This window comes from Drosophila nasuta, chromosome 3 (genome assembly GCF_023558535.2).
Source record: "Drosophila nasuta strain 15112-1781.00 chromosome 3, ASM2355853v1, whole genome shotgun sequence".
NCBI classification, from domain to species: Eukaryota; Metazoa; Arthropoda; class Insecta; order Diptera; family Drosophilidae; genus Drosophila; species Drosophila nasuta.
In genome coordinates this window covers 43,214,474-43,232,974 of record NC_083457.1, presented here as the reverse complement: position 1 = coordinate 43,232,974, position 18,501 = coordinate 43,214,474, and the positions used below count along the sequence as shown (strand labels likewise).

At 35.4% G+C, this 18,501-nt stretch overlaps 1 protein-coding gene across 1 annotated transcript in view; it reads right to left on the bottom strand.

The window, feature by feature from the left end:
• The window catches only part of LOC132790567 (adenylyl cyclase 78C), a 53,172-nt gene that overhangs the window by 20,294 nt on the left and 14,377 nt on the right, over nt 1-18,501 (bottom strand). Inside the window, 1 exon segment of the mRNA XM_060799136.1 lies at nt 8,745-9,122. Coding sequence (XP_060655119.1) covers nt 8,745-8,782 — 38 coding nt within the window. The 5' untranslated portion in view covers nt 8,783-9,122.

Genomic DNA, 18,501 nt, shown 5'->3' with positions numbered 1-18,501 from the left:
TATTTTATTTATTAAGCGTTTAAGCCTGCGGTGGGCGTGGTGGCATTTTGAGCAATGTGTTGACAACACAGTTAGACAACAGCACAGAGGGGTTAACAAGGTGTTGGAGAGCGGGGGCTAGGAGACAGCAGAGACGTCGCCTCTTAGGTTGAATGTGTGAAGCAAATATTTAAAGATAATTAGCCCAAGATGCCGAGAGAGAGAGACACAGACACACAGGCTCAGGCTCAGTCTCAGGCCTGACAGAGATGAATACAGAATCATTAGATGACAAGGGCAGCTTGAGAGCAGCATATGGGAGGGCAAAAATAAAACAATAGACGCTTTTCTTTCATGCTTCTTGCCATAAAAAGCTTTCAAGAAACGTTTCAACGTCACATTGCTTGTCTCAATATTCAGCTTGTTAATTTGTAACTTGAGCGCACTCTTAAGTAAAGCACTTGGCCACGAATGTTTTAATGAGATTTCAATAAATTTAAGCACATTGCATGATTTAATTTTACATTTCAAGTAAACACATTTCAAATAAATAAAGCAAGTTATTTGTGATTAGTTAAAATGAATTCAATTTTAAGCCAGTTTAAAGCAAGCTATTCGCTTAGTCAGAAATTGAGCTTAAAGTAGTCTAATATAAATTCTATTTTTAGTGCCAAGGAATGCGCGACAAATTTCGTTAAATTGGAAACGCTGCTATTTCATAATAAATAGATAAAGCATCGCTTCTGAGGAAAGGTAATATGAACTTGATTTTGCGCTTTAAAGTGGAAAATGATTTTCCTAGAAATGGAAACCAATTTAATAGGAAAATTGATAAACGTATTATTGCATACATTTCGAACAGACTTTTGTAAAAGTACAATTTTTTAACAATAGTTCACCACTGCTTCTGAAGTTGTATATTAATATACTAAATATTGCTTTAACTATATATATTTTTTTTTAATTTTTTGTGATGTATTAATTTGGTATATTTTAATGATAATACCGCATTTGAGGGTAGAACATTCTCGACTGTAGTTTTCTTACTTGTTGTTTTAAGTTTTGAAATTTGTCGTATTCATTTGCTTAGGATAGTTCAAAATGTTGTCCTGAAATCTTTAAAATAAATGTTTACATGTATGACATATATTGCATAAAGACGTGAAATATTCGACGAAATATACCTTTTGGTATATTCTAGTAATTTTGGCGTATTAATTTGATATATTTTAAAAATAGTTCATCAATGTTTCTGAGTCTGACAGTGTAGTAATCTCGATTGTAGTTTTCTCACTTTTTATACCCGCTACCCATAGGGTAGAAGGGTATTATAACTTTGTGCCGGCAGGAAATGTATGTAACAGGTTGAAGGAGGCATCTCCGACCCTATAAAGTATATATATTCTTGATCAGCGTCAACAGCCGAGACGATATAGCCATGTCCGTCTGTCCGTCCGTCCATCTGTCCGTCTGTCCGTCTGTCCGTATGAGCACCTAGATCGCAGAGACTATAAGAGATAGAGCTATAATTTTTTTTCGACAGCATTTGTTATGTTTGCACGCAGATCAAGTTTGTTTCAAAGTTTTGCCACGCCCACTTCCGCCCCTGCAAATCAAAAAAATCGAATAACAAGCGTAATTTTAAAGCTAGAGTTTTTGGTATATACAGTAATAACTATAGTAGTTATGATCCCTGAAAATTTAGTTGCGATCAGAAAAAAATTGTGGAAGTAATTAAAGAAATACTTTTGTATGGCCAAAAACGCCTACTTACTAGGGGTCTGAGTTGATTTGGCTGAAAATCTGGTATATTGTGCCGTCTATGGTATATTTTGAATGCGGTACTATATCGATATACCACATATACCATTTGGTATATTTTTAGTATATTTGCAGTATATTTGGTATATTTTGAGAATAATACCGCAAAATATATTGCTTTTAATCAAATTGGGTAGCGGGTATCTCACAGTCGAGTACACTCGACTGTAGCTTTCTTACTTGTTGTTTATAAATTTTCCATTTTTTATTTGTAGTCAAATGCATTTACTAAGTATGTACATTTCAAAATGTTTTCCTGAAATATAACCACAGTTACACATCATTAACTTTAACACCAAAATACATTTAAACTTTCCAATAGACAAACCACACACAACGAATATAATCACTTTATTATAAAGAGAAACCTTGCTGTCCATAAAATCAAATAGCTATACAATTTGAACAAAATTCGAAATGTCGAATGGTTGAATTCTAAGCAACAACAAGTGTAATTTGGCAAAGTTGGCTTAGCAATTTGTGAATGCATTAATATTGAATCACTTTAATTTACATTTATCAAGCGGTCGACTCGAGTTGAGTTGAGTCGAGTTGAGTTGAGTCCGAGCATTATCATTATCTGTAAGTTGGTCTTTAGTACTTTGGCTTGGAGCAATCAATTAAAGCATTTTATGGGAATAAGTTGATGAGTCGATGTAATTAATTTCCGGCACAAGCCTAAATGCGCTCCAAATGGCACTTCACTAGCAGGCGGAGACGAGCGCCTAAAAAAGGAAACGCAGCAGGTGGCAAATTTGCTACGGTCTAAATAAGTATGTACTCACATTTGTATTTGTGTTTGTATCTGTGTGTATACAGGATATGGCTGATTCATTTAGCTAAAAGTCGGGCACAACACACAGCACAGAAACAATAAAACGCTGAAATACACAAGCGAAAGACAAGTCGGTGTCTTCATTGACCCCAACAAGTTCGCAAGAAAGGCGAGTAAAGAAAATAGAGAGAGAGGGGAGGATGGAGTAAGAGGGAGAGATACCTTGTCAAGTGGCCAAGTCTCCATGTTTGTCTCATTGTCAGAGAGTGTGTGTGAGTGTGTATCTTTTGGATTTGGGTTAATGTTGGACGTTGGTCAACATGGGTGTGCATTTGAAAGGGCGCAACAAAGCAGAAAATAGAAAAATTACTCAGCGGCACAGAACTGAACAGAAGAAGAACTCAAAAAAAAATGGAAACAACACATACACACACATACATAAATAAAAAGGGACAATTGCACGTGTTCCGGTTAACCCTTTCCATCACAATTCGTCGACGCGTCTGCTGTGGATTCAAATGCAAAGAAAAGCTTATTGAATTAAATAAATTCACTCAACTTGACTGTCTGATTATTGTGTTGGAAAGAGTTCCAGTTACAGCTTACGCAAAGAATTCGCAAAGTGTAAAAATGTAAAAAAAATTGAACATTATTATAATATTTTGGAGAAATGTATAAGCTAAGTAAACGCAATATATAGAAATGTATAAGCTAAGTAAGACACTCAAAAAGAAATTTACTTTCCACCATTTTCCCCGCAAATTAAACATTTAATTCAATATTTGAATTTTGAATGAGTTGCATTTCCAAAATATGCTCTTTAAATTTAAATAAATTCCAAAGATATAAATTAAGTATACGCACTACAAGTAGAGTCACGTTAACTCTTTCGAACTTTAATGTATGAAAATGTAGAAAAAATGAACCCTATTATACAGTATTTATTAAAGCTTTTTGAGTTTTTTGGGATTCATATAAAACTTTATCGAAGTGCGTATACGCAATTTATACATACGTCATAGAAAATTAAACCATTTGTCGCTCAGCAAATTAATATTTTAATTTGATTATATTATTTTATTGAGTTTCTAATAACGTTTTATCATATATTAAATTATGTATATAGAATATAGAGAAATCTAATATTTTTCTATATATTTTTGAATATGTATAAATTACGTATACGCACTTCAATATACTCTTATATGAGCTCAACTCTCTACTTTTCTGCCTTATGTTACTTCTTATGTTATTTCTTCAATTTCGAGCTTTGACATCTTCAATGATTGCTTTCGATATTGCACTTTAACAGTCAGGCGAAAATGATTTGTGGAATATTCACGTTGATGAGACAATAAGTGGTGTGATTATAAAATGCCAACGTTGTTTCGGTTCTGTGTGTTTCTGTTACGCATTATTATGCATAAAATGCGCTTAGGTTGCCCACAAGTCGCCGCCATCAAAAACGCTTTGATGTCCTTTTTCTAAGGGCTTTCTTTTTGTGTATTTCGGACGAAATCAAAGCTATTTATTTGGCGGACGTTTGCTGATTTGAGTAAACACTGAAGTGGGTCTCTGGGACGCTTCGTGGGACTTGGCTCTAAAATTCACTAAGCTAAAAAGAAGAGATAAAAGGCAATAAGCCGTATAAGTGGCCACTTTCGTTGGCCCGTTGCCGTGGCCAGTGTTTGGCTCGGCAATTCGAAAGCCATTAAAATTGATAAATTGTCGATGCGAGGGACACACAAATCTTGATAACTGGCGGCCAACAACTGTGAGCAAAAACTTTTAGGTGAAACTCAATTTAGTTCCGATTTTAACATTGCGAATTTTTTAGCAAAGACATGAAAGTGAGTGCAACGAGCGTCCTCAATAGACATTCATGGGTTTGCTAATTAGTTGTGCATAATTTTTTCAGTATAACGAAAATCTTGTCGCAAAAGTTTGCTGCCATTAAAAGTTTGCGATATCATTTGATTTAAGTTAATGCGACCTGCCACTTTGTGCTTGCTTTTGAGTCGCATTTTGTGGCCCTTCGTTGTCGAACAAGTTTATGTTGGCTGGGCGTCACAATTTTCAGTTTTGCAAAGCGAAACGTGACGCAGTCCCCCATGCAAAAGCCGTGAAAATAAGAACAGCTTCGTCTAGTTCGAGGTGCGAGTCCTTGTATTCTTGTTAATATACCCTGTAGAAAAGGGTAAGTGGGTTGTGCTTATTGGATAGAAATATAAAATAAGAAGTTTCATATTCTCAATTTATTGAGAATTTATTCTCAGCATAAATCTAAGATTTATTTTCTTAAATCTTTAACAATTTCGGTTTGCCTCATGTTAATTGGAATATAAATTGAAAACTTTAATATAGGTAAGTAGGCAATGCTTATTGAATAGAAATGGGTAATGAAATTTAACAATGTCGTAAAAATATGTAGTTGAAAAGAAACACGATAAATTGAATATTCATTTTTAAATTTTCCTAATGCATTGAGATTCTATAATAAGCATAAGTCAGAGTTTAATTTTTTTATTAACTTTCAAATTTTTTTTCACGTTGAAAACTCTATTAAAAAGTTTTTTGAGTATTCATATTTTTAATTTATTGAGCTTTATATTTTTAGTTGTTAAACATTCTCTGATTTCTCATTTTAACTGGAGGAAAAAAAAAATTCAAAGCTAAATTTTGTTAAATTATCACTAGATATGCCAGAGATTATTTACAAATACGTTTTATGAAATTACATTATTTTGTTGAGAATTAATTCATAAAATTTGATAGCCTTCAGCAGTGAATAACTTCATAAAATTATTATATTTCTTTAAAGGTTCAAAACTCCATAAAACTCATCGTTATCTAGGGCATAATCTAGTCCACCATTATTTGAAATGGAAACCGTCGTGTTATAAGCATTTGGGTCTCTGCTGTTGTCGCTTTGTTGCCTGTTTTCTTTGCCGTTTGTTGTTTACATCGCGAAATTTGCATAGTAAAAGAAATTAGCATAAAATTAAACAGGCATTTTGAGCTGTTGTCGTCGTCGTTGTCGTCGTTGTTGTTGCTGTTGCTGTCATCTAAGCTATTTGGTGTCTACAGCTGCGTCTTGACTTGAATGCCAGAGTCGTAGAATGTAATCTGGACTAGCGAAAGTTCAATTCAATTCAATTTAGAATCAATGTTAATTACAGCTATTTTTAGACCGCATTGTCCTGCATAACTGTCAGTTAGCTCGGCGGCTTAATGTCCAAAAAAGTCTGTAGACTTTTGACTTTTGACAGTTGACAAAGGTATGTGTGATAAAGGGTAATACTCAAAAGCCGAAAAAAAAAAAACACTTGCGACGCTGTTGATATGATGAATGACCAAAAGTTATGAGAGCAATGTGAAGTGAAGTGTTAAATCACTTTACAGCAGTTTTGCTTGTTTTAAATGTTCACCCATTAAATTTGTCTAAGTAGGATATCATTTTTCAAAAGTTTTCCTTACGTTTCGCCCACATTTTCAGGAGGCATTCTTATTATGACGCTTTTAAATTCCAACGTTAAACTGTTTTACAGCTATTGCACGCACAACATTCAACATTTTCTACGCCCAGTTGTAAAAGCAATTCTCTTCCCTCGGTCTGTTTTGTCTGTCTGAGGGGCGTGGCGTGCTTTTTGTGCATTCAGCTGGCAGAAAAGGCGGCGAAGTTGATTGTCAGTGCGTTATTATGTAATTAAAATTTCATAATTCGATCAGGCCACGAGTCAGCTGCAAACCCATAATAATAATGCGAGGGGCGTGGCAGCTGAGCACTTGCTTAAAGCATTAAACGCGGCGTATGTGTAATTTTTTTCATTCAATCACTTTTTAAATTTCTGTTGCATACTTTTGGGCGCAATTTAATAAGCAACGAGGTTTGTTTACTTTTATTGAATTTAAAAAAATGTTAACTGTGTTAAAGTTCATTTTCATATTGTTTTCACTCGCAACATACCGACAACAAATGCGAGTTCAGTGGAAGCACCGCCAGCCTGTCTGCAGCCATTTATAAAACATAATTGAAATATGAGATTGACATTGAATAGCAACGCTTTGTTGTTGTTGCTGTTGTTGTTGTTGGTGTCGTTGTCGCCACTTTTGTTGGGGGATTGCGCCTTTGACAATGCCATTGCGACAATATTTTTGTCGTTGTTGTTGTTATTATTGTCGTCGGCATCTAATTGATTTATGTAAATAAAAGAAAACAACACTCCGGACTCTCCATCATATTTAATTTCTGCGCAAAATGACTAGCAAAGCGACGTTCAAAGTGCAGTTTGTTGATCTCTCCCCATCCACTCGCTTTATACTCGAATGTGCGTGTAATTGACACTTATTTATCGTGGGCCGCAAGTCTGGCATCTGTCACTAAATACGCTTAAATACAATACATTAGGGCTCACATTAAGGTTCACCAGCGACTCAAATGAAGAATCGTTTTCCATGTGGTTCGTTGAGCAAATGAAACTGACTTTCCTTAATTGCTTTAACATAAATATGCAATTTAACATTCTCACTCATTGTTGCTCGTCTCTGTTGTGTTAATAGCAGAAAGGGAAAGCAATATATTGCAATGTTAGACTATCATGTAAAGTTCTGTTCTGTTATGTTAAACAGTTGTGAAATCATGTTAATTTTGAGCAGCACGTGGCGTATGCGAGCATGACTATTCCTGTTAACCCCATTAAATATGTGCATAAAATTGATGTCTGGATATCCCAAAATATGATATTTATGAGAATCATTTTAGGCAACTATAAAAATAATTTAGAGCAGCTTTAATGCAATTTATCATAGATTTTGTTTTGGATTGAAACACCTTTTTTAATTTAAAGCTCTAACCACACTGATTTGGATTTTGTTATGAATATACATATAAAGTGAGCAACATTTTGGTTTAATTCGATTAAATTAAACAAACTATTTGAGAATCACGAAAAGTGTAAAATAAGCTGAACTAAATACAAATTGATCAATGATTTTCGAACATGAAATTTGTATTTATTATAAATAATGTATAAGCAACATTTTTCTATAATTTGATGCGATTCAACAGAGCATGAATAGTCAAGGACAATTTGAGTTAATTGCGAATTTATCATTAATTCTATTCACTCAAAATTTGAATTTTTGTTTTATTAAATAAAGAGAGCAAATTTTGTTTTAAATTGGATTCGATTAAAATGAGTAATAGAGAATGATAATACATAAAAACACCAACTAAATAAAATGAACCACACTTTGATTGACCCAAAAATGAGCTAAACTAATAGCAAATATTTTGTACATTTAATTTTGAACAAATATAAATAAAGCATAAGTAACATTTTTTTTTATTTTGATTAGTTTTAAGAGAGTATTTATAGAGATAAATTGAATTAATGAATTAAAGTTTATCAATGTCTTAATTTTATGTTAATAAATAAGAAAAGCGTTTTTTCTTGTTTGGTTATTTGATTGAATTGAATTGTGTATTTAAGCATCACAATAGTAAAAAGAAATTATAATTTAATACTCATATTTCGAAAATGAAATATTAATTACAATAATTAAAACGAGTAATATTTTTATTTAATTTTATTAGGTTTAGAGTTGATAGTTCAAAATAAGCTGAGCTAATTCCAAAAAATTAAATGTGATTTGACATTCATAGATTGTGGGAAATAAGATAAATTAAAGTCAATTTAATCATAGCTTGTTTTGATTCAAAGTATATTTAAATTTAAAGCTCTAGCTATATTGATTTTGTATGTTATACGAAGTAAATAAAGTGAGCAACATTTTGTTTTAATTGAATTACATTTAAGAGACCTTTTGGGCATAACAGATAAGATGACTTAGTTTAATATTATGATTTAATAAATGAATATTATGATATTACGATTTAAGCTTAAAGATTGGAGCAGCATAACCCAACTAAAACCATCTAAAGTGGTTAAAATGCCTGCCAATTAAGTCGATTTGCCTGGCTCATAGCCAATTTGCTAATTGTGTGACTGAAAATCAACTTAAAGCCATAAGTTTCGGCTTGACTAAAGGCAAACCTAGTAAATCATTGCCAGCTAAATAACAACAACGACAAGAGCAGACACACACATACTCGTACAACACACACACACAGACAACACTCAGACAGCGCATTAAACGATACACTCACCTGAGGCAGATTCGTTCCTCCTCCTGCTCAGCATTCATCGTGTTGTCCCGTTTGACTCACTGCTGCCTCTATTTTCTCTTTCTTTTTTTTTTTATCTTTTTTGTAGCTTGTCAAGTGTGAGTTTTTTGCTGAATTTTTTTTTTTAATTTTTGTTGTTGTGCCACCAACAGACAGGCTAGCAGCCTGGCAGTTGAGAATCCTCGAATTTTGAGAGTATTTGCTGGGCTTTAAGGTGCCGCAAATCGTTTTAAGCTGTTGTCAATTTGCCAAATGCCGCACTGGGGCGTCGAGCTGGGGCTGAGGCTGAGGCTGAAGCCACCAAGGATGTTGTCTATTACATGATTTGGATTTGGACCTGTTCTCCAGAGATTCGTTGGGCTGTAAAGGCAAAGCAAACAACAGGAAATCGCATATAGTAAATAATACTTAGGGAACAAAAAAACACAAAAAAGTAAAGCTGTCAATTCGTATGCCCAAATGAATGTCCCATAAATGCTTTAATACCACAATAAGATGAGAACGAGATGGCCATATGTCCTGCCTCATTTCTCCCCTCTCTCTCACTTTCTCTCGCTCTGACGACTTTCCACTCAGCCAAGTCATTCACATTTAACAATGCGAGTATATAATTTAATAAATAGTTGCAGTTGACAGATTTCAAGTGGAAACGGGCGTTCAAAGTTGTTGTCACTCCCTCTGCTTCGCTTTTCCATCTGTCTACACATAGTCGCCAACAAGAGGCGCACAAGCCGTAGGAATAACAACAACAACAACAACAGCAGCAACTTTACTGTGCTGGCAACAATAACAACAGCAACAATGGCTCTATAAAGCAATACTCGTATATCAGCAACGACAAGTGCAAAAGTGTGTGCAAGAAGTGGCATAAAAAATCAAGAAATAAACAATATGTTAGTTTTAACACAACGAATTAGAAATACACTTTCTTAAGGATTCGAAATGAAGTTGAGTCATTTAGGAATTATATTTACTATATTTATAGTTAGTTCCTTATTATTAATATGTTTTGTGTGAAATCTATTAAATGAAAACAAAAAGTAACAAAAATAAAAAAACACATTATGTTTTTAAAAATCTATTTTTACTGAGATTTTGAATATAGTACACACTTGCGAACTTTGATATTTAAGGGTAGAAGGCTTTGTGCCTCCATTAAATGTATGTGGCATGCAGAAGGAGGCATCTCCGACCCCATAAAGTAAATACATTCTTGATCAGCTTCAACAGGCAAGACGATATAGCCGTGTCCGTCTGTCCTCGATCTCTTGGACTATAATATATAGAGATATATTTTTGTAGTTGTATTGTAAATAAATACTTTTGTATGGGGACAATGCCTACTTACAATGAGTTTTAGTTGCTTTGGCTGGCAATCTGGTATATTTCGCACTTTATGGTATATTTTGAATGCAGTACTTTATTAATATACCAGTTACAGATGAGTACTCTCAACTGTAGCTTTCTTACTTGTTTTAATTTATTTTAGAAGAGAAATATAATAGTTGCCAAATTTTGTAACCGTAGCAAAAAAAAATATATAGTTAAATGACTGAATATTAAATAAATTCAGTTTTAGGATTTACAACTGTTTCTTTGCATTAAATGAGTTTGACCATTTAAGCTCTTTAGGTAAAGGCTCAATTTAAAGATTTTTGTAGAGTATTTGCGAACATTCTAATGACGAACTATATTTACCTATTAAATCTATTCTTTTTTAAAACGTACAATTATTTCATTGCACCAAATCAGTTTTGCACATTTTCAGTTTTTTAGCAAAACGATCAAATTGTTTGTTAGCGCTGAAAAGGTAGAGTATTCGCTCTCCAATACTCTAGTGTCTAACTGCATTCGCTTTGTTAACGTGGGAGAGAGTGTCTATGTTTGTGTCTGTCACTGCAAACACTACAGATGTCAGAAGTAGTGCAGCATTTGGAGGCAGGAGGCAGAAGGCAGAAGGAGAGCAACCAGCAGCCGATATCGCACAGTTGCCGGCGGCAACAATTCTTGCCATGTGGGGGAGTAGGAGTAAGAAGAGATGGAGGAGCGGAGAGGGAGGATGTTGGGTGAGTCAGTGAGGCGGCATGAAACATCAAGTCAAATTTAATCAATGCGTGCAGCTTGGTGGCCACTTGGCGATGCTGTTTGTGGCTGCCACTGCGGTGCTTGTGCAATCCGTCTGGCTGTTGCCTGCTGACTGCAACATGACTGTCTGCCTACCCTTGTTAGGTTGGTTGGCCACATTCATGCATTGGTTGCTTTTAGTCGTTGGGTTGACATTTGCAAGTAATTGCAAGACTGTGTTTCGCATTTGGTTCGCACTGTGTCTCTGTCTCCTCTCTCTCTCTCTCTCTGTTAGGCTGCGACCGGTGGTCGCATTATTAAGTCATAAAACTCAATTTAAGACGCTTAAATGGGATGCACTTACGCGTAATCGCATTTCAACGACGACGCTGTCTATTAGCCCCCTTTTTGCCATTTTAAAGGCAATTTTTCATACTAGCTGTGTAATACATACAACGTGAAGGGAAGTACGAGACGATGGCACATGTTTTACAGCGATGACGGAATTTTTATAGCGCTCCAATGATTTAGCTGCATCCTGTTGCGTGTGTCGTTCTTGCGAAGGGGAAACAGCAAAACACTGGAGCATTTGAGGAGGTGGGCTGCAATTTCTTTAACACATTTTGTGTCGCGCAGGTTGACAATGTAACAAGTTTATGAGTAGCGCTATCCGCCATCCGCCTTTAGCCGCACCAGGATATACGTATATACGACAATGAATGTGTCAAGAGTTATGACTGCTATGCTGCTGCATAGCACACGATATGCGAGGGTCGTTCCTCAACTAACCTGCAACTATTTATTTCACCAGCAACAACAACAAAAATAAACCACAACTTTATCTTCATTAAAAGTTTCACGTTCAAAACTAAAACATAGCACTTTATTTTATTTCCACAAAACTTATCAACTTTTTAGCTGCAAACTTTGCCCTGATTTTGGTAATTTTGCCATGGCGATCGACTAATAAAAGAACTCACAAATAAATCTCTTATCTGCATTGAAATTGAAAATACATTTTATTGAATCACGCTTTTGATTGCTTTTGAATCGTACATTTTCGTTTAACATTGCGTTTCACTATAAATATTTATTTTATTGAAATTTGCTTGATTGCAATTTCTTTAGAAATTCATTCTGTATATTTGAAACTTGATTATCAACACTACGGCGAGAATTGAGCGAAAATTGAACCGTCATCAATGCGTTAAACTTTGCAACTAATAAGCTACAACAATATGAGGGCTTAGATCGAAAACTTTTGAGTTTGATCGAAAGCTCTCTTCAAGCGTTCTAAGAAAGAGCTGCTCGATTCTTAAGAGCGTTGCAGCTTAAACATAAGAAGAGAAAAATCATATTTGCGATTGAAATTTTTAGTGTACAAAATTTTTGTATACTTTGCATTACGTTTCATTAAATTCATTTTTTTTAAAATGCTGGTACTTTTTTATATTTTTAAGACACGCTCATTTGTATAAATTTAATTTTCAATCATCCTAATAATGGGTTTTTAATATTAAAGAGAAACTTAATAAATATTAATTGCGAATATTTATGTATTATATTTTATGTATAACAATTGTTAGTTATTTAATCATATATCCATTAGTTTTCACTTTATTTTGATCAGTTTTTTTTTTATCAATTTATTTTTCTTTTTCTTTTATTTAAATAAAATGAAAGATCAATATATTGAACTTTTAACACATATTTATTTTGAATACCTTTTTATTTTTTTTTTTAAATTTATATTTAGAACAATATTACATTATTTATATATATTTTATTTTACCTTTCTTTCACTTTTTTAATATTTTTTAAATTTATATTTAAAACAATATTACATTATTAATATATTTTTTTCTTAATTTTTTTTGTTGTACATAATTAATTATTATGTGAACTTGTAATTTAGATTAAATAAATCTATTAAAGTCCTCAATTTATAATCAAAGAAAAATAATATTAATATTTGTTTTTTAATTATTTTAGTTTTTTTTTCAGTATCTTATTTTTAATGCAATTTTATTGAAATTAATATATTATTAATATGTTGCTTCATATTATTTTTTTGTTTTACATAATAGTTAAATATATAATATATGTATTCTACTGGATAAAATAAAACCAAACAAGCGTTTAAATTAAAAAAAAATAAATAAAATTATATTACGACATACAAAAATTTATGCTAAGATGCTTATGCCAATAATTCGTCATCTGATGTTAAAAACATATTTATCATATTGTTAAGCCAAATACGAATTGAGTTTCTCTAATGTTGAGGGCAGAAACTTGGTGGCTTTGGGTCGCAAAAAAATATCATCGCCCAAGATATCATGATCAGTGGGCACATAAGGCATGGCTGAGATCGGTGTCTTCTCCTGAATCAGCTGATAGCAATACTCGGCAAGCAGATCCTTCAGCAGTTTATTGAAATTGCTGCGCACATAGTTCCTAACGAGATCTGGAACGCGAGTCAAATCAAAAGCATCACGACAGTAGTGTAAATTCGGCAATATTTGAGGTATTTGTCGCATGAGCTGCTCCAGCTGCGAGAGCAAAACTGCCATCGATACAATAAAGTCCGAGCGATCCGGAAAGAAAAAGCATTCGATGCGACAACGTGGCATCGTTGGCGTCGGATCGCAGCCGGGAAGATTGAACTCGGCACGCACAAAGAGTTGGACATCCAGCCGAGCGAATAGGCGAAAGAGTATCTGCAGATGCCGTTCATGGGGAATGGGACGCGAGTTCACGCGTCGAATCAGACTGCCCAAATTGCGGAACGCTTGCTTGGCATCAACGCTTGATAGTTTGTCTTCTATTAGCTGACGAGCTCGATGCGAAAATGTCTTTGGCACTGCAACTGGATGTTGCATCATGCGTTCGAATTGCGTTGAATTTGCATCCAGAATGGTCTGTGAGTTTGGTATCAAACAGTCTATTGTGGACTCGTCGATCCTTCCTTCCGACTCGGATTCCAATAGATGCGGTGGCCACAGCTCGTAACAATAAGTGGGATCGTAGTCGTCATCCTCCTGATCATACAATACGAGCATATTGTTTTGCCTAGGCATTGCATCACCTGCTGAGCTCGTGTCACGCTCGTAATTCTCCTCGAGAGCCTTGAGAGTGATCACTTCTTTTGGCTTGTGTATCACTACATAATTGCGTTGCTTCGAATCGAGCTCGGCTGTGACCCATTGAGGCTTCCTAGTTTCCGTCACTAAAGACTTGCAGCTCGATCTCTTTTGCTTCACTCGGACATCCCACGTTCCGCCGCTGGAGAGCATCTTGTCTGGCTGTGATTTCGAGAAGATTCTTGACAGACGATGCCCTCGATATGAATATTGCGAGCAGGAGCTAATCGAACGTTGATATACCGGCGTGTGTCCGAGTATTTGTGACCGATTGTTGAGCTGCTGCTCTTTAAAGAGACTTGAGTGACTTGCTTCATTTGCAGCCTGCTGACTTTGCAGAGATCTCTTCAGTCGCCTGTCAATTTGGAACTGTTTTAGTCTCTCTTTGTACTCTTTGTTGAAATTCGGAATAGCCGGCTTCTTGACATAATATTTGGCTTGTTTTTGAACTTCCTTGACCTCTCTTACGTCCTCAATCGGCACATCTTTAATGCTCTTGAGCTCATCTTGCAGCAGTTCAGAGACATCATTTGTTATCTTCTGAATATTTTCGACTTCACATGGTTCGGATGGGTTTTCTAACTGCTCAGTTCTACAACTGCAAGTCACTTCTTGAGGGAGTTCATCTTTTGACTTCTCTTGAGAGTTCTCTACTGCCAACAAATTTAGTTCAGATGATTTCATGAGCTGATCTAAATTTTCATTGGTTTGCTTCTTGTGCTTTGAATTAAGGGCCTCATTTGCAATCTGCTCCTTTTCAAGAACTCTCAGTCGTCTCTTAATTTGAAACTGTTTCAGCATTTTCTTATGCAATTTGTTGAAGGTTTGAAGAGTTGGTGGTTTCTTGACAGTTTCGTTAAACTCCTCAGGTGGTTTCCACATATCTATTGGATTCCACTGAAACGAGTCGCGAATTATCGCTTTTTTGGCTTCTTTTGAGAGGAGTTTGTTGATCTTTTGCTTTTCGATTTTTGAGTTATTGATATGTTGAGACATTTCTGTGTTTTTTTCCTGTATATCTTTTTCATTTAGGATTTCATCGTCATTTAACTGTTGCTGCGATGGTTCTTCGATCTGCTTCGAGTCAGCATCTTGAGACATCTGCTCGACTTTATTTAAATGCAGATCAGACGTTTCCATATTGCTTTCCTGTATGATTGTCTCCTTAACCTGTTCAACGCTTGCAATGTTTCCCTTCTCCTCATCTTTAACTTCCTCAGCCATAATTGTACGCAGCTCAGACGATGCATTGATCTGCAAAATAGTTGAACTGCTGAGTAACTGTTGTGGCATAGTCTTCATCACATTTCGTAGGAGTTCCTCGATCTGTTCAACTTTCTCAATACTATGAAGCTTTGATTCAGTTGGCGGCAGTTCCACGTTGTGCTCAACGTGGTTCGTACTCTGAAGCTCTGTTTCAGTTGAAGGTTGTTGCTCAGCTAATTCCATAATCTGCTTAACATTATCGATATTTTGTTGGATGTTTTGGTGCACGATTTGCTCAACACAATTTGCATTTGACTTAGATAGTTCCTCGATTTCATTATTGACGATTTCTTTAGGCACCTTCTCGGCATTATTTAAATGCTGATCTGACGTTTCCATAATCTGCTCAATGTTTTTATTGTTTTGCTGAATAATTGGCTCCTCAACCTTTTCAATACGAGCATTGATGTTCTCCTTATCCTCTTGAGGAACTTGCTCCACCTTATTAGAGAGCTGTTCAGCTGATAGTTCTTCGTTGTGTTCAACCTTGTCCATAATATGAGGCTCTGCTTCAGTTGCAGGTTGTTGCTCCACAATCTGCTTAAAGTTATCGATGTTTTGTTGGATGCTTGGGTGCACGATTTGAGAAAGAGGCTGTGGTTGCTCAACACTATTTGCATTTGCTTCAGATAGTTCCTCGATTTGGTTATCGACAATCTCTAGAGGCACCTCTGAGGTTGCAGCATTTATCTGCCGATTTGTAGATATATGTTTCAATTGTAGTGGATATATTTCAGCCGTTGCATTACGAGCTGGGATCTTGACCTGTCGACTTTTGCCGCTGCCAGTTGCTTCGATCTTTGGTTGATGCGGGTTTCCAGTATATTGGAGGGATAATCTTTTGCCTTTGCATTTTATTTCAACGATTGCATTTGATTTGTTTTTTGACATTCGAATGATATTTTTCTTCAGCGAGGCATTCATAAAAGCATCCTCCAGATGAATGTAGCCCGAGCAACAGATCAAAGCATAATTATTTGGCTTTTGTGGGTTCACAAAGAGTTCGCGTTCGGATGCCGTCAGGCTTGTTACACCGAGATGAAATTGATCCTCTATCGTATAGGCATGGATATTGAACATATCGTTCATGTGCGAGTTGCTGCCCCTGGATGTGATTAGCAACACAATCTTGCTTAGCAAAGGGACACAGAAGAGTTTGCGCAATAAACGATCCTGATCCGAGCCTTGGCCGTTGTTGTCGCCCAGCATTTGCGGTTTCACGAAGCGCTTTGAGACTATCATCGGACTAGCTTGGAGCACTTTGGTCACATAACGTGCAGCAAATGCCGTAGGCCGTGGTAATCGGATGGATCTAATGGATCTTGTAATTTCGGAATTCCGTTTCGTTTGCGAATCGAGCTCGGATGGCATGTCATTGTACATTGCACCCATCAAATGACAGAATCCCTCGTCAATGCTGCGACCTTGATTCGTTACCTTTGCCGAATCACCATTTGAGTCACACATTGTAATTTTAATTCAAAAAACTCAAGAATTTAGTAATAAATTAAAAGAAATTTTTTTGTCTTTATTTCGAATTTTGTTAAAATGTAAAATGAACTGTTTGCTTAAAATGTTGAAATTGAAATGATTAATGTCTGAGCTGGAAAATATGAAGGAATACAAAAGTAGTTGGCTTATTAGAAGTTGAGCAAAAAATCAAATATGTTCTATATCTATTTTTGAATGAGACAATGCTAACTTGGACAAAGTAACTGATACATATATAACGTGAAATTAATAGACTTCGTATAAATTATAAACTATGTTCACTTACTATACAATTTATGCTTAATACACAACGCGCACTTAATTCTATACAATGAATAACGTACATACATATGTACATACATATACACTTCATATAGAACGCTTTCCTTAAAAGCTACATACATATTATTTATAGACTACGTATACTTGATATATTTCGTATACTCTATATACTAAATGTACTTGATGTACAACGTAGACCTAATATTCAATGTATACTTAATATTCTATGTATGCATGATATACTACGTATACTTAAGATACGATTTTACGTCGTTATACCCGGAAGACGTACTAACCGAAAGGAGCAAAACAAATTTTTGTTTTGAATTTTTTTTGCTTGTCATTTTCGTAACAGGTTTAAACAAAACAAAAAAATGTAAAAATATAATTTAATAGCATGGTTTTTCCATAATAAATCGTATATATGCATGTTCCCTAGCATAAGCTAAGGCGTCAGCTAAAACTAACATAGAGTAGTGAGAATGTTAGAACTTTTGGGTCGCTCCTACGCACACAAGCAAGAGTGTCGATCACTGTTAATACATTTATGACAGCGTCGTTTGATACTTAAATTTGTTGGCATTATTCCGCTGTATTTTTTTTTCGTCGCAATATCCGGTTGAATTGTGAAAAATTTCGTCGGTATAAGCGGTTAGTCGCTAAAAGCGGAGACGTTCTAAGCGGAGGCCCTTTCATATAAGGTTGTATGGGGACCAACCAAGCCATCGAGTTTTCGTCGTAATAACCGGTCGGACACTATAAGCGGAGTCGTTGTAACCGGATTCTACTGTATTTGCATGTGAACTAGTAAGTTAAATAAAAAATATTGAAAGATTACTCAAAAAGTTCATTTCTGTGAGACAAGCAATACAATTTGTTTATTTATCAACTCATTTGGTCAGCACTCAAAACGCAATACATCGAAAGGGTTTTACGCCTTTTTGCAGCAGCTAAACTCATGGAACAAACCATGTGAGTTGATTCCGTTCAGGCCACAAATACAATCGCAATGCGTATTGCGTTCTGTTCTATACAACAAAACAGAAATTTATGACACTTGGATCACGTAGTCGTCCTTTCTCCCTTCCCCCTCTTCTTCTTCTTCCTTTTCACTCTGCCCCCTACGCATTTCGTGTTCACACTCACACATGCATACAAATCCATGGGTAATACCTTTGTGCGAATAACAAGAGAGCGAGAGAGTAGATGAAGGGCAAGAGGAAGAGGAAATTGACTGTAAATATGCTTGCGATTGCTTTGTTGCTGTTTTGTAGCGGCGTTGCAGAAGAGTTGTAAAATTTTGCGAGCTGCGTCAAAATGTCCACTGACGATTTATGCCAGCTCCCTTTCTCTTTGTTATTGTTGCCGCTGCTGTTGCTGTTGCTTTTGCTTTTACTGTTGCTGGCCTGTTTGTTTGAGGAAAACATTTTGCCATCGTACGCCTGAAAATAATTAAGTTTTTGATTCATGTCGACGATGCCAGCCACAGACAA